The sequence below is a fragment of the Hemitrygon akajei genome, chromosome 3 (genome assembly GCF_048418815.1).
Source record: "Hemitrygon akajei chromosome 3, sHemAka1.3, whole genome shotgun sequence".
NCBI lineage: Eukaryota > Metazoa > Chordata > Chondrichthyes > Myliobatiformes > Dasyatidae > Hemitrygon > Hemitrygon akajei.
The window spans coordinates 48,235,996-48,259,005 of NC_133126.1; the positions used below are offsets into that span (position 1 = coordinate 48,235,996).

General features: G+C 39.8%; 1 protein-coding gene across 4 annotated transcripts in view; it reads right to left on the reverse strand.

Moving 5' to 3' along the window:
* Window positions 1-16,222: 16,222 nt before the first annotated feature.
* l2hgdh (L-2-hydroxyglutarate dehydrogenase) overlaps window positions 16,223-23,010 on the reverse strand; it is a 29,361-nt gene continuing 22,573 nt past the window's right edge. For all 4 annotated transcript variants that reach the window (XM_073039810.1, XM_073039811.1, XM_073039809.1 and 1 more), the window contains 2 exons: window positions 21,244-21,375; window positions 16,223-16,824 (listed from right to left, as the gene is read on the reverse strand). In XM_073039810.1, the coding sequence (XP_072895911.1) occupies window positions 16,629-16,824; window positions 21,244-21,375 (328 nt within the window). In that variant the 3' untranslated portion in view covers window positions 16,223-16,628. The remainder of the gene's footprint in view (window positions 16,825-21,243; window positions 21,376-23,010) is intronic.

A 23,010-nucleotide genomic window follows, 5' to 3' on the forward strand; every position in this document is an offset into this window, starting at 1 on the left:
TTACTAGGTTCATCTATTCCATCTACTACCAGATTAATACCTAGAGTGGGTGGACTGTCTTTCAGTAAATAGGGCGTGAAATAAAAGCAAGAAATACTGGAACTACTCAACTGGTTAAACACAATCTATAGAGTAATAGCACTAATATTTCAGATCAACAACCTTATGACTCAAAGCATTAACTTTATATTTTCTCTTTACAGATGCTGCCTGACCTTCTGAGTATTTCTAATACTTTCTCCTTTCATGTCACATTTCTAGTATCCATGGTGTTTTGCTTTTGTATTATTGACAAGGGGTTGGGAATAAGAAAACAAGGCTATAGTACTTGACTTTACCATATTGCAATATATATATGACAATGTTCAAAGTTCAAAGTACATTTATTACCATGTGAAACCAAACTTGAAAAACTTCACTTTTGAATTGAAACTGTGTATTCTATTCATTTTCATTTTCCAAATACATCTCTTTTTTTTCTTTTTCAAAATCATCTCTGGAGTGCCTTTCCCACTCCACCAACCAAGTAATTAACAACATGTGGGTATTGTGCTATAATGCTTAAGTTAATGGACTGGGAGTCAGAGTTGTAGACCAGCTGATCAAGACACAGGAATGCATCCATGACGGCTGCTAGGAGGCTTAAATTCAAGCAATTAAAAGAATATTGGTCTCAGTAGCAGTTATTATGAACTGTAGAAGATTGCTGTAAACAATTTATTTCACTAATATTGTCAGAGGAGGAGATCTGCTGTCTTTACCTAGACTGATCTACAGTATGTATGACTCCAGGCCCACATAATGGGTGATTCTTAGCTGTGCCAGAGTTGATGGGCAAGGGAAATCCAGTAACATCCACATATTTACTTCATCCTATGATACATCATGACAAACAACCACTGATTCTGTCAAGCTCACACTAGCTCCTTCAGAACATAAGATAAAGGAACAGAATTTGTTCCAATGTCTGCTCCACTATTTCATCATGGCTGATCCATTTTCCCCCTCAGTCCTAATTTCCTGGCCTTCTCCCTGTATCCGTTCATGCCCTGACTAATCAAGAATCTATAAACCTCTGCCTTAAATATACCCAATGACTTGGCCTCCAGAGCAGCCTGTTCCACAACAAAGAATTCCAGAGATTCAGCACTGTTTAGCTAAAGAAATTCCTCCTCATCTCTGTTCTAAAAGGATGCCCCTCTATTCTGAGGCCGTGTCCCCCACCAGGGGAAGCATCCACTGCACATCTAGTCTATTGAGGCCTTTCAACATTTTATAGGTTTCAATGAGGTCATCTCTCATTCTTCTGAATTCCAGTGAGTAGAGGCCCAGAGCCTCATATGACAAGCCATTCAATCTAGGAATAGTTTTTGTGAACCTCCATTGAACCCTCTCCAATGTCACACATCCTTTCTAAGATATGGGGCCCAAAACTGTTCACAATATGCCAAGAGAGGCCTCACCAATGCTTTATAAAGCCCCAACATTACATCCTTGTTTTTATATTCTAATCCTCTTGAAATGAAAGCTAACATTGCATTTGCCTTCCTCACCACTGACTCAACCTGCAAATTAACCTTTAGTGAACCATGCAGGAGGACTCGCAAGCCCCTTTGCACCTCAGATTTTTAAATTTTCTCTCCATTTAGAAAATAGTCTATGCTTTTATTTCTTCTAAGAATGTGTGTGCCCACACACTTCCCAGCACAGTACTCCATCTGTCACTTCTTTGCCCATTCTCCTAATCTGTCTAAGTCCTTCTGTAGCCTCTCTACTTCCTCAAAACTACCTTCTCCTCCACCCATCTTTATATCATCTGAAAACTTAGTCACAAAGTCATCAATTCCATTGTCCAAGTCATTGACATATAACATAAAAAGAACTGGTCCCAACACAGACCACTGTGGAACACCACTAGTCATCAGCAATCAACCAGAAAAGGTTCCCTTCCTTCCCACTCTTTGTCTGTCACTGCTTTACCCATGTTAGTATCTTACCTGTAATACCATGGGCTCTTAACTTGTTAAGCAGCCTCATGTGTGGCACCTTGTCAATTGTCCTCTGAAAATCCAAGTACTGTACTCAACATCCACTGATTCTCCTTTGTCTATCCTGCTTGTTATTTCTTCAAAGAATTCCAACAGATGAGTCAGGCAAGATTTTCCCTGAGGAAACCATGCTGGTTATGGCCTATTTTATTATGTGCCTCCCAGTACCATGAAGCCACATCCTTATCAATCAACTCCAACATCTTCTCAACCACTGAGGTCAGACTAATTGGCTTATAATGTCCTTTCTTCTGCATTTTTCCTTTCTTGAAGAGTGGAGTGACATTTGCAATTTTTCATTCCTCTGGAGCCATGCCAGAATCAATTAATTCTTGAAAGATCATTAATGATGCCTCCACAATCTCTTCAGCCACCTCTTTCAGAACCCTGGGGTATATAACATAGGTCCAGGTGACTTATGTACCTTCAGATCTTTCAGTTTCCCCAAAAACCTTTTCCCTATAAAGCCAACTTCACACACTCTGTCCCCTGACATTCTTGGACCTCTGGCATACCGCTAGTGTCTTCCACAGTGAAGAGTGATGAAAAATACTTATTCAGTTCATCTGCCATTTCCTTGTTCCTCATTACTATCATTTTGCAGCAGTTAAATATCTACTCTCCCTTCTCTTTTACACTTTATTCATCTGAAAATACTTTTGGTATCATCTTTCACATTATTGGCTAGCTTATCTTCATATTCCATCTTTACCTTCTTAATGCCTTCTTTAGTTGCCTTCTGTTGGTTTTTAAAAGCCTTCCAATGCTTTAACTTCCCACTAATTTTTGTTCTATTACATGCACTCCTTTTGGCTTTTATGCTGGCTTTACCTTCTCCTATCAGCCACATTTGTGTCATCCTGCCATTAGAACACTTCTTCCTCTTTGGGATGTATATGTCTTGTGCCTTCTGGAAATTCCAGCTATTGCTGGTCTGCCATCGTTCCTGCCAGTGTTCTTTTTCCAATCAATCTTGTCCAGCTCCTCTCTCACGCTTCTGTATTTCCTTTTACTCCAATGATACATCTGATTTTAGATTCTCCTTCTCAAAATTTCAGGGTGAATTTGATCATATTATGATCACTGGCCCCTAAGGGCTCCTTTACCTTAGTCTTTCTAATCAATTCCAGTGCATTGTACAACACCAAATCCAGAATAGCTGATCCCCTAGTGGGCTCAATCATGAACTGCTCTAAAAACCCTTCTCATAGGCATTCTAGGAATCCTCTCATGGGATGCAGCACCAACCTGATTTTTCCAATCTACCTGCATATTGAAATTCCCCATGACTATTGTAATAATACCCTTTTGACGTGCATTTTCTATCTCCCGTTGTAATTTGTAGACCACATCTTTACTACTGTTTTTGGGTCTGTATGTAATTCCCATCAGGGTTTTTTTCACTCCTTGCAGTTCCTTAGTTCTACCCATAACGATTCAACACTTTCCAAACCTAAGTAATATCTTTCTACTGATTTTATTTCATTTATTACCAATAAAGCCACACCACCCCCTCTGCCTTTCTGCCTGTCCTTTCCATACAATGTGTATCCTAGGATATCAATCTCCCAGCTGCAATCTTCTTTCAGCCATGATTCAGTAATGCCCGTAATGTCATACATGCTAATCTGCAACTGTGCTATAAGTTCAACTACCTTATTCTCCTCGCTGGGAGACTCACTACACAGCCTCTTGCTTGTAAACCAACTACCTCACCCTCAGCTCTACAACTCTTGTTCCTAATCTCCCTACCAAACTAGATTAAACCCTCCCAAACAACTCTAGCAAACCTACCTGCAAGGACTTTGGTCCACTTTGAGTTCAGGTGTAAGCCGTCCCTTTTGTACAGATCATACCTTCCCCAGAAGAGAAACCAATGATCCAGAAATCTGAACCCCTACCCCATGAACCAGTTCCTCAGCCATGCAACCATCTGCCAAATCATACTATTCTTACCCTGACTGTCATGCTGCACAGACAGTAATCCAGGGATTACTACCCTGGAGGCCCTACTTTTCAGCTTTCTACCTAGCTCTCTAAAATTATCACTCATCTTGCAGGTTATCATTCTCAGCTCTGTTCAATTCTCATTAAAATGACATACTTTCTTTTTACAGGTCCTCCCAAGCTTATGAAAGTCTGACTTATGAAAGCCTAAATACAACAGAGACCTGGATTTGCCAGGTGCTGCGGCACTGCAGGCACCTTCTGTCATGTGAGAGCTTGGTTCATAGCCTCATTTCTGACCTGCAGACTGTTCGAGTTACTGATAATTCTCAGCAACATAACCCAGTCATAACTTGGGAATGAGCTGTATATAGGGCTTTTCTCTTTGGAGCGAAGGAGGATGAGCAGTGATTTGATAGAGATGTACAAAATGACAAGAGGCGTAGGACAGTCAGAGACTTTTCCCAGGGCGGAACTGGCTAATATGAAAGGCTAACCCTTGGAGGTGATTGGAGGATGTCAGAGGTAAGGATTTTAAGAGTGGTGGGTGTGTGGAATCCCTACCAGGGATGGTGGTAGAAGCAGATACATTAGGAACATTTACAAAACTCTTAGATAGGCACATGGATGGCAGCAATTAGAGAGCTATGTAGAGGGAAGGGTTAAATTGATTTTAGGGTAGTTTAAAAGATCAGCACAACATTGTGGGCTGAATGGCCTGTACAATGCTGTAATGTTCTATGTTCTACAGTATGTACTAAAACACCATGATCAATCTTCTCCATTATCCCAATAAATTCACTTTAGTTCATCAGATTCAATTTGCCTTTAACATATCGAGCATGGCACCCAATTAACCCTGGCTTTCCAAGTGAAAATTTATTTTGACCCTGTTAGATCAGAGACATATTGATCAAAAATATTCTCCTGTACACAATTTAGAAATTCCTTTCTTTCATTGGCCTTAGCACACTCATTTCCCAATCTATAAATCTGACATTAAAATTTCCCATTGTTGATTCCTTTTCCATAGTATAAGTTAAACAATATTAAAAGTGACCTCTGTGTTTAAAAATTGAGTTTCAGGTATTATGTTACTACAAATAAGCTCTTCAAAATTCCTTATTTCTGACCCAACCTACCTCTGTTAGTGTTGAGATGATTATCCACAACATATCCACTCTGTTAAACTACAATGTTCAACTTTCCATGGACACTGACCCGATGTAAAGCACAGCACCTGAAAGATAATTTGGAATAGCAAACCTGACACCTATCATCCCCTTCCTTCTGAGCTGCTTGGGTTGTTCTTCCAGAAATTTATCAGATCCATTCTCCACATGGCTTTGCACAGGCTCATTTCACTCTCTTTGAGAAGTCTTACATTTCTGCCATGTCCTGCAGCTTCTAAGCACGCAGCAATTCTGCAGCAGAACCTTCATCTATTTCAGGCTTATTCTAATAACTCATTCTCCAATCTCATTTAAAAAAACAAGATCACTTGATCACATTTTCATCCCTAATTTCTTCCTTCTAATTATTCCAGTATTTTTAATTAAGTCTTTCTCCTGAACGTTCACAAGAATCTTTGCTAAGTTGTAATCAAGATATTGCAAGATGTTAGCTCAGACACAAGGTAACCTTTTGCATCACTGATTTTACAGTGATATCCAACATAAGACAAAAACACTTTTTCTTTTGTTTTACTACATGCTTTTAGAGTGATTCCAATGTATTTTTGTTTCTATTTTTCAGAAAATGTTGCTCTTTAACCATCTTATCCATATTTCAACAAGGCGTTCTATATTGAATTAACATTGAATATTTTGTTGCAAAAAAAAAATCCAGTTTTATTGTGTCCACTACTCTGACACAATATAATCCAGGATGACTGTCTGGTGTGATCATCTTTGTGGTCGAAGAACATTTAATGTGTCAGCATGTCTTTTAGGTCTGTGGAACAAAGCAGTACTTTACAGAAGAAACAGGCATGAATTAAGCCTTTCTTATTTTAGCCTTGGTTAATCAAGGAGCATCACTTGAAGGCAGATGGGTCCGAGTAAAGGGGTAGATTTTTTTAAGATAATAGAAAAGTTTAATCAAGGTAATTCAGTTAAAGGTTGGATACAGCAACATATCAGAATAGACTAGAATGAAGCAGAATACCTCCCCCAGAATCCAGGACTAGCACTAGACTCTTGTTGTTGCACTCTCACTCACTTGGAACGGAAAACTAGAATGAAATAACAGAAGCAAATCTCTAGAGAACAGAAGCAAGTCTCTCAAGACTGAAGTCCCAAATCTTACTTAATTATCTCTCACAAATACTCTGGATTTCTTAAATTCCAGTCTCTAAGAAAGGAAACAGTCTGTAAGGAAGCTGCAGCACTGAATAGAAAGTCTTTATACAGGATCTTACTACCATCTTTAATGTGAAGAAGCTTGCTTACTCAGAAATCTCCAGATATACTTAGCAGCCAGTGCAAGATTAGAATAGACAGGGTCAAAGCAGTTGTCAATTACGCTGACAGCTAACTTAGCTCTTTGATCAAATAACAAAAGCCGTGAACCCGAACAGCTTTTTTCGTGCTCTATGTGGTAATATTAGTTGCAGTCATTTCATCATTCTTTGAAAGGAGGCAAATGGCTCTGTAATCCAAAGAAGCACCCATTGCCAACAGTTAGACAAATAACCTACCCTACCATTGTGGGAATATCTAGAGGTGCAATGCACTACACCACAAAGAAAATAGGCAAATTAAAAAAAGACAAGACACATCAACAAACAAGTAATGCACAATAATACCTGACTGTTCTAGATGCTGTTACACCCATCCTGTCCGTTCCCCTCCCCCATTAGAATCTAAACATGAATCACACAAGGAAAGTTCAACAGGAATCCTTGGCTCCTTTCACCATTAATAACTTCCTCTATCTGCTTGTCTATCTGGAGGTGAGGTTATGAAATATGTAGAAGACACGGTCTCTAAGATTCTGATGAGTGTATATTGTAAAATACTTTCAAGGCTGTCCATCTTGTTTATTGGTGTTTTTATCCTGTGTATATTTAGCTTTGATTGCTGTTAATAGATGACATTTGTTTCCTATTGTCACTCTCCATTTCCTGTATTATTTTCAATTGCTGTTGTGTCTCAATAAAATTCATGGCACACGAATGATAGTCAATGGAAATTTCTTTAACACTTTTTCAATGATTGGGCCAAATTTGTGCACCACTGCTTTCTTATTATCCTCAAAAAGTGCCCAAACTCATACAAATGGAAAATTCTGTAAACAATTTTGCTTCCACTTTCCCAGTTTTGAAAAGTCTTCAGCTTGAAACTTTAATTTTATTTATCTTTCCACAGGTGCTGCCTAACCTGTACAGAGGAGTGTTGCCAACATTTTCTGATTTACTTCTGAATTCCAGCATCTTTTGTAGCCTTTTAGTTGTCATGCTTTGTTTTGCTGCTCTACTACCTCACAATTTTTGGCAAATAAGGACAATAACATTTACAGTAACCTTACTAGCTCCATATAATTATGACTAAAACGTTATTATAACTATGACTAAAATAAAACATAGGCATTTGTGTTGTCCTTAGTCATTTCCTCTCTGGAAATTGTCTGACTTATTTTTTTCCCAGAATCTTAAGTCAGACATTCTATTTTCAGAAACTGGAGCAAACTCTTTGATCTTGATACTGACAAATAATTATACCCCCAAATATTAGTTAAATCCAAACTGATGCTCAAACAAAGGAGCTGGCTGTGGACTACAGGAGGAATGGAGAGAATGGAGACAGGCTAGCTCCTATTGACATCAATGGATTTGGGGTTGAGAGGGTGAACAGCTTTAAGTTCCTCAGCATACACATCACTGAGGATCTCACGTAGTCTGTACATATTGGCTGTGTGGTGAAAAAGGCACAACAGTGAAGAAGTTTGGTATGGGACCCCAAATCCTAAGAATATTTCTACAAGGGCACGATTGTGAGCATCCTGACTGGCTGCATCACTGCCTGGTGTGGGAACTGTACTTCCCTCAATCGCAGGACTCTGCAGAGAGTGGTGCAGACAGCCCAGCGCATCTGTAAATATGAACTTCCCACTTTTCAGGACATTTATAAAGACAGGTGTGTAAAAAGGGCCTGAAGGTCATTGAGGACCCGAGTCACCCCAACCACAAACTGTTCCAGCTGCTACCATCTGGGAAATGGTACCGCAGCATAAAAACCAGGACCAACAGTTTCCAGGACAGCTTCTTCCACCAGGCCATCAGACTGATTAATTCACATTGATACAATTGTATTCCTGTGTTATATTGGCTGTCCTGGTGTACATACTATTTATTACAAATTACTATAAATTGCACGTTGCACATTTAGATGGAGACGTAATGTAAAGATTTTTACTCCTCATGTATGTGAAGGATGTAAGAAATAAAGTCAATTCAATTCAATTCAATATTTGAGATCAAGCTAACAGATTCATATTCAATATGTATGAATTCATTTAATATATTAGTTAACAGGAATTGATGCAGGGGGCAGAGTTTCAGATTTCTGGACATTGGGATCTCTTCTGAGGAAGGTTTGACCTGTACAAAAAGACATAATTAAACCTGAACCCACGGGGTATCTATATCCTTGTGGGCTGGTTTGCTTGAGCTGTTGGGAGGGTTGAAACTAATTTGGCAGGGGTTGGGAACTGGAATGATAAGGCTTTCTTTCTTTTTCAATCTTTTTATTATTATTATTATTATTATTATTATTATTATTATTATTATTATTATTATTAATATCAACATGATAAGATTAATACATAGATAGTGGGATTACAAACTTACAAATTTAAACTGAACATGAAAGGATACACGAGCAATAGTTACAATATAGTTAAGTCTTCCCAAATCATGAATGATACAAATATCATATAAACAAAGCAAAACTAGGTATATCATATGTAAAAAAAAAGAAAAGAGAAAAAGAAAAAAAATTTAACCCTAAGAAAAACTAATCTAACAACCTAATAACTAATAAAGAGAAAAAAAGGAAGAAAAAAAGGGAAAAAAAAGAATAATGGGCTGTTTATAGTATCTATAAAAAAAATACAAAATCATCAGTGTCGCCAACTCCGATCCTCTCAACATATGTATAATCAAAACCGGAAAAATGAATAGGTTTGGAACAGGGTCAAATTACATCATATGAAAATATGAATATATTGAATAAATGGAATGATAAGGCTGACAGTGGTGCAGTTGGTATACAAGTAGATACAGTGTGCAGTGAGACTGTGAGGAAGGACAGACAGATGATAGGACAAAATTGCAGTCAGTGAGATGAGTTGAAATGTAATGTGCAAAATTGAAAAGGCTGAGAACAGGACTGATGGCACTATATTTGAATGCACACTGTATATGGAAGAGAGCAGATGATGTTTTAGAACAGTTAGAGATTGGCAGGAATGATGTTGTGGGCATCACTGAGTCCTGGCTGAAAGAAAATCATAGGTGGGAGCTTAACATCCAAGGATACACATCGTATCAAAAGGACAGGCAGGTAGGCAGAGAGAGTGGATAAACTTAATAAGTATTTTGTGCCAATCTTCACTGTGGAAGATACTAGCAGTATGCCAGAAATGTAAGAATGTCAGGGGGCAGAAGTGAGTGTAGTTGCTATTACTAAGAAGAAGATGCTTGGGAAACTGAAAGTTCTGAACTTAAATAAATCATAGAACATAGAAATTTACAGCACTTATTGGCCCTTCAACCCACAATGTTGTGCCGACCAGGTAACCTACTCTAGAAACTGCTTAGAATTTCCCTAGTGCATAGCCCTCTATTTTTCTAAGCTCCATGTATCTATCTAACAGGCTCTTAAAAGACCCTATTGTATCCACCTCCACCACTGCTGGCAGTGCATTCCACATACCCATCACTCTCCTTGTGAAAAACTTACCTCTGACATCTCGTCAGTACCTATTTCCAAACAACCTAAAACTATGCCCCCTCGTGTTAGACATTTCAGCCCTGGAAAAAAGCCTCTAGCTATCCACACGATCAATGCCCCTCATCATCTTATACCCCTCTATCAGGTCACCTCTCATCCTCTGTCGCTCCAAGGAGAAAAGGCCAAGTACACTCAACCTATTCTCATAAGGCATGCTCCCCAATCCAGGTAACATCCTTGTAAATCTCTTTTGCACTCTCTCCTTCCTTTTGTGAGGTGGCCAGAACTGAACACAGTACTCCAAGTGGGGTCTGACCAAGTTGTAACATTACCTCACGGTTCTTGAACTCAATCCCACAGTTGATGAATGCCAATACATCATACGCCTTCTTAACAACACTGTCAACCTGCACAGTAGCTTTGAGTGTCCTTTCGACATGGACCCCATGATCTCTCAGATCTTCCACTCTGCCAAGAGTCTAAACATTAATATTATATTCTATCTTCAAATTGGACCTACCGAAATGAACCACTTCACACTTATCTGGGTTGAAGTCCATCTGCCAGTTCTCAGCCCAGTTCTGCATCCTATTGATGTCCTGCTGTAACTTCTGACAACCCTCCACAATATCCATAATACCCCCAACCTTCGTGTCAACTCAAGCTTAATAACCTGTCCTTTTACTTCTTCGTCCAGTTCATTTCTAAAAATCACAAAGAGGAGGGGTCCCAGAACTGAATCCCTGAGGCACACCACTGGTCACTGACTTCCATGCAGAATACGAACCATCTACAACCAGTCTTTGCCTTCTGTGGGCAAGCCACCTGGACCAGACTTACTATACCTCAGGGTTCTTAAAGAGGTAGCTGAAGAGATTCTGGAGGCATTAGTAACCTTTCAAGAATCACTAGATTTTGGAATGGTTTTGGAGGACTTGAAAATTGCAAATATCACTCCACTTGTTAAGAAGGGAGAGAGGCAGAAGAAAGAAAATTATTGGCCAGCTTGTCTTCAGAGGTTGAGAAGATGTTGGAGTCATCGTTAAAGATGGAGTCACATGATAAAAAAAAGCCCACAGTCGACATTGTTTTCTTAGGGGGAAGTCTTGCCTGACAAATCTGTTGGAATTCGTTGAGGAAATATCAGGCAGTATAGACAAAGGAGAGCCAGTGGATATTATTTGCTTGGATTTTCAGAAGGCCTATGATAAGGTATAGCACATGAGGCTGTTCAAAACAGCCCCTGGTTGTAGTGTATTTAATATCTCAGTAATATTTGAGCAATATTGTCTGATTAAGCATTTTTGTTGTTTACATAATTAATTATGGGTTATATGTAAAAGTATGTGAATGGCATTCATCATTATGCCACCACGTCATATGTGAGCACCTCACAAAAGAAAAACTAAGTAGACCCATTTCTCGTCTCCCGTGTTTTTCATTCAATCAGTTTCTGGAGTTACAAAACATAACAGTAACGAGGAAGATTTAAAATGAACCCACCAGCCCTGCGAGGTTGGTGAGGCCTAGCGATGAGGCATTCTGCCAGATGATCTCGACATTCTGCTGGAGGAACCACCCCACTGTGTCCATCGAATCCTTCTGCTGCAGTGTCTGTAGGACATTCTGTGCTGATCACTACCTGATGGACTTGTGGTCAAAGGTGTTGGTCAGGAAGAACTTTTCCACAAAGGACAGGTAGCATGGCAAAGTCCAGCTGACTGGACTGTTGCCTGGCAACAGGGCCAGAGCCATTGTTCACAACACCAGGGACAGGTAGAACCCTGGCACATAGAGGTACTCTGTGCCCATATATTTAGGTTCCATGCACAGCCTGATGCAGCCATACGTGAAGGTGGCATTCAGGGTGGGGGCGACAATGGGTATCTTTTTGTCCCTGTTGTCAAGTTCAAGATCAAGTCTGTTGTCATCTGACTGTACAAGTAAGTGGTTCTCTGGATTGTGGTGGACCCACAAAATATATATCACGCACCACATAACACAAAATATTGCCGTAAGTTAATAAAATATAACTTAAAATGCATATAGTGTGAAAGAGTGACGAGACCTCAGTGGCAGCAGGGTACTCATTAGTCTCACACCCTAAGGGAAGAAACTGTTACCCAGCCCGGCATTTCTAGCCCTGATGCTCCTGTACCTCCTTCCTGATGGTAGTGGGTCAAACAGACTGTGGGATGGGTGGTAGGGATCCTCAACAATGCTTCAGGCCCTTGTCTACGACACTCCCAGTAAATGTTACAAATACTGGGAGTGAGACCTCAATAATCGTCTCAGCAGTTTTTACAATCCTCTGTAGGGTCTTGAGGTCTGATGCCTTGCAGTTTCTGCACCACATAGACAGGACATTCTTGATGGAGTTCATGTAGAAAGTTGTCAGAACGGGGGCAGAGAGGCTTGCACACCTCAATCCCCTCAGAAAGCGCAGATGCTGCTGTGTCTTCTCGACTGATGAGGAAGTGCCGTGGTCCCGGTTAGATCATCCGTTGTGTGCACACTGAGGAACTCTGTGTTCTCCTCTCTCTCTGTGGCAGAGCTATTGATGCAAAATGGAGAGCGGTTGACCTGTGCCTTCCTGAAATCCACAATCATCTCTTTTTTTTGTGTCCATGTTGGGACTTGAGTTGTTATTTTCACACCATGTGGCAAGACTCTCTACCTCCTCTCTGTATACTGACTCATCATTGTTGCTGATGAGGCCAACCACTGTTGCATTATCAACAAACTTAATGATGTGGTTTGAGCTGGATCTGGCAGTGCAGCCGTGCGTGAGCCAGCAGCATGAACAGTAGTGGGCTGAGCACACAGCCCTGGGGGGCACCAGTGCCTAGCATGATGGAGCTTGAGATGCTGCTGCCAACTCAGACTGACTGGGGTCTTTCCATTCAGAAGTCCAAGATCCAGTTACAGAGAGGTGTGTTGATTCTCAACGAGGACAGCTTACCCACCAGCCCGAGGGATGATCGAGCTGGTCAATGATCAACACCCTGGTGTATGGTCCATCATTTTCTAGGTGGTATAGGATGAAGTGTAGGGACGTGGCTATGGCATCATCAATGGTCCAGTTTGAACAGTGGGCAAACTAGAAAGGATCCAGTGTACAGTAGATGGAAGGTGGAATTTTATACGATCCATTACCAGCCGCTCAAAGCACTTCATGATTGTTGAAGTAAGTGCCACTGGGCGGTAATCATTTAGGCCAGCTACTGCCACTCTCTTGGGCACTGGAATGATGGTAGCTGCCTTGATGCCTGCAGGGACAATAGACAGTTTCAAAGAGATATTAAGGATATCCATTATCCATTAAGACCTCTGTTAGCAGGGCTGCGCAGTTCCTCAGCACTTGACCAGGTATGTTGTCCGACCTTGCAACTCTGCATGAGTTTACCTGCCTAGGACTCTTCTCACCTTGGCTACAGGGTGCCTCTTCCTCAGGGGTGAGGGGGCTTTTCTCAATGTCACGTCATTAAATGCGTCAAATCGTGCATAGAAGGCATTCAGCCTATCAGGAAGGGAGGTGTTGCTGTCGTTGATGGTTCTGGCTGGTATACCTTGCCACATGTGCAGTGTGTTCCTGGTGTTTCAAAGGCTTCTGTAAATTTTCTGTGAGGACTAAGGCTTTATCTTCCTGATGGCAAGGGAGACCGTGACTCTAACTGACCTTAGATTTGTCCTGGTCTCCCACCCTGAAGGCAGCGTCCCTACCCTAAGCAGTGCACAAACATTTGCAGTCAGCCATAGTGATGCACCATCAACAACTCTCGGAAACATGAGGCGAGAGACACAACATCCTGGAGACTGAGGGAGGAGCAGTGCCTCCAATCGCCTTTATACAGGGGTCTGAGGGAGGAGCCACAGGAGCAGTCAGCAAGGTGGGGGGGGGGGGGGGTGTCCAGACAGGTATTCGTAGTTCACCACACATAGTTTCTGGTTTGCCCTGGCAGTGTAGAGTTTAGTCATGATGACATCCTCAATGCGTTTTCCAATGTAGCCAGTCACCAATCTCACACATTCATCATTGTTGATGTGATAAGTGTAGGCCCATCTCCCAGAATATAGACCAGTCCTTATTGACATAAACACAGACCTTCTCCGCAGGCTTTGCTGGAGGTCACAGCATTTCTGTCTGTCTGGACGAAAACTTGGTCTATAACTGGATGGACAAATGGATCAGCAATTCAGGAATAGCTTCTTCCCCTCTGCCATCTGATTCCTAAATGGACATTGATCCCTTGAACACTACTTGAACTTTTAAATATATATTTTTTTGCATGATTTTTGATCTATTCAATATATGTATACTGTAATTGATTTACTTATTTTTTTCTTGTTATGTATTGCATTGAACTGTTGCTGCTAAGTTAACAAATTTCACGACACTATCCAGTGATAATAAATCTGATTCTGATTCTCTTTTGGCCTTCCTAATCATCTGCTTCAGTACTTCCTTGCTAACTCTAGCTTCCAAAACTTTACGCACTCTATGTTCCTTTTTCCTTTCTGAATAAAGTTAGGACCTCTTGGGTCATACAATGTTTATTTATCTTAGGATTCCTTGCCCCACTCCTTACTGAAACAAGCCGATTTCGAGCTCTTGTCTCCCACATGCCAGCTGTGGACTTGTCAAGCAGCAGTTGCTCCCAGTCAATCCCCTTTAGTTTCTGTCTTATCCAGTCATAATATGGCCTCCCCCATGACCAAGATCCAATTTTATACTTACTCATAATTATTGAGTTGTGGTTACTTTTCCCAAAATGTTCACCCGCCATCAGGTCCGTCACTTGGCTTGGCTCATTTCCCAAAACCAGGTCCAGTATGTTCTGTCCTTTGGTTGGGCTCTTCACATATTGTTTCAAGAACCTCTCTTTGATGCACTGAAGAAATCCTGCCCTAGCTACGATTCTTGTATTTAGGAAGCACCACTCAATACTGGGGAAGTTAAAGTCCCCTATTATGAAAATCTTGTTGTTTCTGCACCTTTCCATTATCTCTATGTATCTGTTCTACCACCTCTTCTGTTGGGAGGCCTCTTCTTTCATCATTGGGCCTAAAGCCTGTAAATGCTCACCAAACAGCAGTAGCTCAATATCATCTATGCAAGGGGAATTAGTGATGGGTCAATTAATGCTAGTCTTGTTGATACCATACATTCTATGAAGAATGACATTATTCAAATGGTAGATCAGGGCAACGGTCAACCTTTCAGGCCAAGCCTCTTCATCAGATGACCTTTTGAAGGGTCTTGGTGGGAACGTCAACTGTTTACTCTTTTCCATAGATGCTGCCAGGCGTGCTGAATTCCTCCAGCATTTTGTGTGTGATACTTGAAGTGTAGTTAATGGCACACCAGAGGCATGTGAAAGAGCTAAAAGTGGTACAAAAATTTGTCTCAGCACTTGAGTTATGAGGGTTTACTTTGGCTTGTTAATGAGTAATTAGACAAAATGCAAAAGCATGCCAGTGGAGGACCAAAATGGCTGATATGCCTCTTGCCTAAAAACCACACCATCACATTTGTCATTCACTATGAAACCTAAGCCAATAATATTCAAACACCAAGGGAATAAAAACAAACAAGGAATCAACAAAGACAAGAAAATCTGCAGATGCTGGAACTCCAAGCCAGAAATCAATAACTTCCAGATAGGAAAGATGAAATCAACTTCACTTGCCCGAATACTGAACTGGACTCACTTTCGAGGACTCTTCATCTCAGTTTCTTGTAATTTATTGCTCATTTTATTAATATGTATTTTCATCCTCCTCTCTTTCTGTTTTTGCACAATGTTGCCTGTCCTGATGCGTGTGGTCTTTCATCGATTCTATTGTTTCTTGTATTTTTTGTGATTGCCCACAAGAAAAGAAATCTCAGGGTTGTATATGTTGACATAGATGTACCTTGATAAAGATTTTCTTTGAATCTAAATACATACTTGGTTGTAAAGAATCTCCAACCCTAATAAACACAAGCAGCATTATCAACCACATCAAATCACTGTCGATGTGTTTGCAATGGAATTTATATTATGCACAAATACTTCTGTAGATCTGTTTCTATCTCAGTTGTTTTCCATCTCAGTTCAACTCTCTTCCCACCCCCACCCAGCTGATCAGTACAAGCTTTTTATTTTCGAGTTTGCATTCTCTTAAAGCCAAACACGCTATTTGTCTTAGTCATTCCATTGAGCAAAGAACTATAAAATACTTTTTCAGTACAATACTCAAATACACTACACAGGCAAGGAGTTCAAGGTATGATTTTTAAGAAATTCATTTTAATATTTCATACCCAAGTTACAGTACAACAGTAATATTAAATTGCAAACTTTCTTAGTGTCTAAAAACTTATATTAAAAAACATACCACTGATCAAACTCAGAAATGAAAGTTACAATAGTGTAACAATTTTTAAATCAGAACAATCTGTAGTATTCAAATACAGTATTGTAAAATTATTAAAAGCATTGCACATGTAAAACCAAACAGTTCAGATATTCCCAGCTTCCCATTTTCTTTTTTTAAAAAAATTTTTTAAATTAGTTTTTTAAAACATTTTACAAATTAAAAACCCCAAATCCCAATGAGGAGCATTAATACCCAGCTTCCCATTTTCAACCTGAGTTTAAGAATATTGCATCTCCCAAAATTAAAGCTGTAAAATCTACAAATTAAATCGTTTCTTTGCTTCATCAGCGATGATTTCTCCAATGGCCAAGGATGAGGTTGCTGCAGGTGAAGGTGCATTTCGAACATGAAGAACGTGGCTCCCAACAGGTCCAGAGCCTCCATCAAACACAAAGTCATCTACCAGATTACCATTTTTGTCCAAGGCTTGTGCCCTTACTCCAGATGGGCCTCTGCAGAAGTACAGCAAATCAAAGAGGTTACATACCATATAGTAACATACAAATCAAATAACTTTAACTGTAATTCTCTTTAAATAGTCTAATGTTATTGTGTCCTAATAAGTTCAAACATCAGATTATACCAAATGATGCATTACGTTTTCTGTTTCAGTGAACCTGAGAATTTTAATTCGAACTATATTGTGGACATTAATTTTATGTTTTTTTATATTGACTCAGCTGTGAATTAAATTTATAAATCTGTTTGAAGATAGCTTCAACATAAGAACATGACATTAAAATTGAACAAAATATTAATACTGAGCTTTATGTTACAGATTTGAAAACTTAGTCTTTTAAAAATCTTATTTTCATCTACATTGGTTCTTAAATATGCTCTTATGTTCTGGACAACAGGATAATTTAGGTCAGGCACTCCTAATAGAACTCAATGTGATGACGATATCAAATACAGACTACATAGTTACCGAAGTGTGGATAGTTCTCTAAACTTCTCTCTTCAAGGTTGTACTACTACTCTAAGTCTGCAGGTGGCTCAACAGACAACCAGCAAAGCCACTTAATTCATTTGTGCCTCATAATGAAATGCAGTGTATATATTCCTCAATACCATTTGAAAAATGACAAAGCTCTCACAGTGATATTCCTCTAAATACAACCTGCCTGGTGTTACGAATGTGCCACAGCTCTGAGGGGCCGAACGGTGCGGGGTAGCCCCCTCCTTTGTGAGAATCGCAAGATCACTATTAAGTCAGTTCAGGAGACCCAGGAAATGAGAGAAAGACATGCAGAATCCACAAAGAGTTGGAATGTGTCCTGGCCTCCGAAAGGCGGACCCATTGATACCGGCTATTGTCTCTTGGAGACGGACTTGTGTATTGCATCCTGTACGATGCATCGAAGCCCCAGGCAATGAACCGAGGGGGAGGTTGGTGGAGGGATTGCATCATCCCAACCTGAATGACATCTGAGACCTTGTGAGTCAGGATAAAAAGAGGGTCTGTGGGAACAGCCCCTCAGACGCACCAGAAGAAATGCTAGCGATCCCGTAATAGCAGAAACCAGTGGAAGGCCACGTGCATCCTTTTCCGTTTGCCCCGGAATCAGTGGGCCCTTTACGACGGCAGAACGGTTTTTAGCTAACAACGGGGAAATCAACTCCCAACGACTCTCGAAGGATTGACATCATGAAAGGAATGGGCAAGTTTTAACCCGTCTTTCTCTCCAACCCAAAAGCTGCAGCTTGAATGAACTGAGTGACTTTTATATTTCCATCGGACAATACATTATCCCCTAGACAATGATAGAGCTATTTCTTATTATTATTAGACCCGCGCTTTTAGATTTAGTATTGACAACGTATATTATCTGTATGTTTGCATTGATATTATTTTGTGTATTTTTATCAATAAATACTGTTAAAAATAGTACCATCAGACTTCAATGGACCTCTCTATCTTTGCTGGTAAGTGACTCAGTTACGGGGTACGTAACACTGGTTATTCACTTCCATTTCAATATTAGTTTCATCAAAACCTAGACATATTTTGACAAGGAACCCATATTAAAGAAGGTTCAAACTCATGTTTTGGCTTCGGCACAGTATCAAAGTGGTCATATTCAAATCACAAATTACATTAATTGTGTCCACCTCTTAGAATGTGTTGATGTTTGAAGTTAGTCAGATCTATTATTCCTTTCTTTTAGCATTTGCAGTTAGTGTGTACATTAACAAGTTTGGGAATTTAATGCTGCACTCTGACAGTTCCAGCTCTCAGCTGGTAAGCAATTAGCTTACCTTCTTCTATTGTCAGAAGGTGCTGGACTAGCAAGAGCTGCTCATTTCAAGCTGAACCCACAGTGTTCTAACCCTGTCTGCTTGTGAAGCTGATCTCTCACACACAGAACTGGAAATGTCCTAGACTTGTCAATGAGTGACACCTGCTGGTAACAGTCCTGCGATTGCTGCAAATTTTCAATGCACTTGTACTGCTAAATGATAGAAAGCTTCTTGAGACTAAAACCCCAGGAATGAACTTGCTCAGTTTGGCACTCCAGGGTAGGATGATGCTAGACACTACATTTATATTACATCTTACTTCATGGAATCTTTATTAATTAATTGGCGGACAACACAAATAATAGTGACCACCACAAGAGTTCTTCTACTCACCAGAACACAGTAAGAGCACCGTTCATGAAATTACATTAATTGTAACTACATAGACAACAGGCATATCCTGCTCATCACACAGATATAGAATTTTTAAAAATTTCTATAAACACTCATGTAAACAAAAATATATAATTGGTTACATTTCCTTTCAATAACAGTCCCCACTTATATTACAAAATCTGTAAGACTATCCTAGCTGTACCACAATTATGGCTGAAACCAACTAATTCAACAAAACTGTTGAACGGTCCTTGCTGTTCTAACACAACAAATGATGCTTATATGCATCTCACCAAAAGAAAAACCTTGACAGAAATCTATAAAGTTTGAGTGAAATCATATTCACCAATAAGGACTAATTTGCAACATTAATGATGGACACTCAGACTCTTCCAAATCCATCACTTATCCAGTTCGATAGAGATTTTTCCATGAGGAAAACATATTTTTGGGAAGGATAAGTGGGTGGTGCTTTTCAGGCTCATGTCATCAGCATGCATAAGAGCCAATCATGTTAGCTCCTGTTTGCATTAATCAGAATAGTGAAGTACAAGATTCACCACAGGGACACCCTACTGAGTTCAATCAGGACTCTGCATATTTGCCAAGTGCATAAGGTACCTACAACTCTAAGACAAGTACCCAGCTCATGATGATCTGGCCTCGTCACCAGATATGCACCTGGGAACAATGTAAACATCTGGTATAAGCAAACACAATCTGCAGCACAGAAAGTCTGAAAATATTATTATTGTAAGGGCAGACATTAATGATGAAGCATAGCAACATTTTTAATGTGCCAGTACACACTCTGGTCAATTGGGAGAAAAGATTATTTGAAGATCAAAATGTCAGATCTGACAAACTCATGGCCTACAGGGCGGCAGCGTTCTTTGCCCTCCTATAATCTTTTGAGACATGGATGACCTACAGCATATTGACCAGACATTTTGAGGCACTGAAGAATTACCACAAATATTGTCACCTCATTTCTATGTTACTTACACACCTAATACCAGACTCCTGAAATAGACAATCTATTCCAATCCATGTCATGGAAGCAATTATAAGACTCAATGATGTGCTCAAAGTCCTTGAAGAAATACAACATCTTCACTTACTCTGGGGGGCCTCTGACCTAAACACTGAAAGTAGAGGAGGAGTAAGCAAACTGTGCTGAGATCCTCAAGGACATGCATCAAAAGCACTGTGTCTGACCACCTCATGCAGTACTTACTCACCTTCACACTCCATCAGCCTCAATCCGCTCCATCTTTGGGAGAGTTTGTATTTTTCTCATTAGCCTCTTTAGGGTTAGAATTAGACTTTCACTCAGGTTTTGTGGATTAAGTCATCCTTGATCTACAAAGAACTGTCTTAATAAAAAACTAATGCGCCCAAAGGAACGCAAACTTTGGAGTGAGGAGGACACAGAGTTTGTACAGACATATGCAGGTTAAGTCAATGGATAAAATACTGGGAAATAGAATACAGCATCAAGGAATGTGAAGTTATTCACTATGATTGGAAAAAAAAGCAGTGCAAGGCTATATTCAGAGTTCAAAGTATACTCGTAGAGGGTTAGAATGTAGATACAATATGTAACTAATTTGGCAAATTAAATATGGCCATATTCAGTTGTGCTGATCTTTCAATAACTCACCCACTTATTGTTTCTAAGTGTTACTCTTGAAAATACAAACTTGTCTGTTATTTTGATATTGACCCATTCTGACTGGTGGTCTGCTTTGCTGGTTGTATATACAAACATCCATTGGCTTTATTTATTGCTGATTTAAACCTGAAATATTAGCCATCATGCATGCCAAGATCTAAAAGTCTCTGAACTTCATCTATTCAATACAGATCTGAAAATGGCACAGTATACATATTTAGCATTTGAAAAGAAAGCAACATTTAATATTTAGCTATCACAACCAATTACATAAATCTTTAACTCAGTATGCCAACGTTAAATATGGCCTCTTTTCACATAAGAATATTATGGAAAAATAGTAGTTAATTGAAACAGTAACTGTTTATTGGTAGACTGCATAATCTCCAACATTTTTGAATACAATTAACTTAACCCAAAATTTTTATAATACTATGTGATCTTTGAATTATAATTGAGTAAAATACATTTATGGAGGAAAGAAATACAAAAGAAGCAGGGAAGAAGTAATAAGTGAAAACATGCAAGACTCAATGTGCATGTCAATCTTTCTGCTTACCTCATAACATCATTGACAGTAAGCTGTGGAATGTACCGCTGAAGCTGTTTCACTTGGGCACTGATAACGATTCCTCTATACATTTCACTTATACCGAATACAACATGTTTCATGGCAAGTTTTTGAACCCCACTGGTAAAGGGAGAGCGAAGAGTTAGTTTTTACACTTCTGGAAATCGTACAAATTATCTGAAGATACCGATTAGAAACCTCGTTCAAACTTAAAACACCAAAAACAGTGTTTTTTTAAAATTAACATATGACCAATTTCTGCTTTAAGGTTAAAATTGTAATTCAAAATACATGGTTAACACCACAGAAACAAAATACGTGATATGAACTTGAAGTTTTGCTACATCTCTGAAATACAATCCAAAATACAAGGCTTACGTTTTGTATACGTGGATGAAGTTACTTGAAGAAGCCCAGGCATAAGGATAACAAACATCTCAGAGCCATTTATGTCAAGTAATTAAAATGACTATTGTAATGTGTTTTTACATTTCCATTTTACCACTAATGAGCAGGTACATTAAAGAATGTGAACAGGGAACTTAACCATATTGTTAGATGATAGGAAGGACAGGCAGGAGATGAGGCATAATCATAGCCAGTGGGATGATTTACAATAGAAAGCAACAAATACTGGACTGAAAGTGTTATATTTAAATGCATGCAGCATAAGAAATAAAATGAACGATCTTGAAATTCCGCTACAGATTGGCAAGTATGACGTTGTAGCCATCTCTGAAACTTGGCTAATGGATGGCTGCCATTGGGAGCTGAACGTCCAAGGATATACAGTGTATCAGAAAGATAGATTAGTAGGCAGAGGGGGTGGTGTGGCCCTGTGTATAAGAAATAATATTAAATCTTTAGAAAGGGATGACATAGGATCGGAAGGTGTAGAGACTCTTATGGATTAAGTTAAGAAATTGCAAGGATTAAAGGACCCTAATGGCAGTTGTATACAGGCCTCCAAACAGCAACTGGGATGTGGATTATAAGTTACAGCAGGAGATACAAAAGGCATGTCAGAACCACTGACATCAATGGTTGGGAAGTTGTTGGAATCGATTGTTAAGGATGAGACAGAGTACCTGGAGGCACATAAGATAGGCCAAAGCCAGCATGGTTTCCTGAAAGGAATACCCTGCCTGAATAACCTACTGCAATTTTTTGCGGAAATTACAAGCAGGGTAGACAAAGGAGATGCAGTAGGTGTGGTGTACTTGGATTTACAGAAGGCCTTTGACAAGATGCCGCACACGAGGCTGCTTAGCAAGAGAAGGGCCCATGGAATTACAAGGAAGTTACTAGCATGGGTGGAGCATTGGCTGATCGGCAGAGAACAGACAGTGGGAATAAAGGGATCCTATTCTGGGTAGCTGGTGTTTACTAGTGGAGTTCCACAGGGGTTGGTGTTGGGACCGCTGCTTTTTAATGACGTGTGAAAATGATTTGAACTACGGTATTAATGGATTTGTGGCTAAATTTGCTGATGATACAAAGGTAGGTGGAGGAGCGGGTAGTGTTGAGAAAACAGAAAGCCTGCAGAGAGACTTAGATAGTTTAGGGGAATGGGCAAAGAAGTGACCCATTAGTCAGAGGGTGGTAAATCTGTGGAATTTGTTGCCACAAGCAGCTGTGGAGGCCAAGTCATTAGGTGCATTTAAGGCAGAGGTAGATAGGTTCTTGATTAGCCAGGACATCAAAGGGTATGGAGAGAAGGCAGGGGAGTGGGGATGACTAGAAAAATTGGATCAG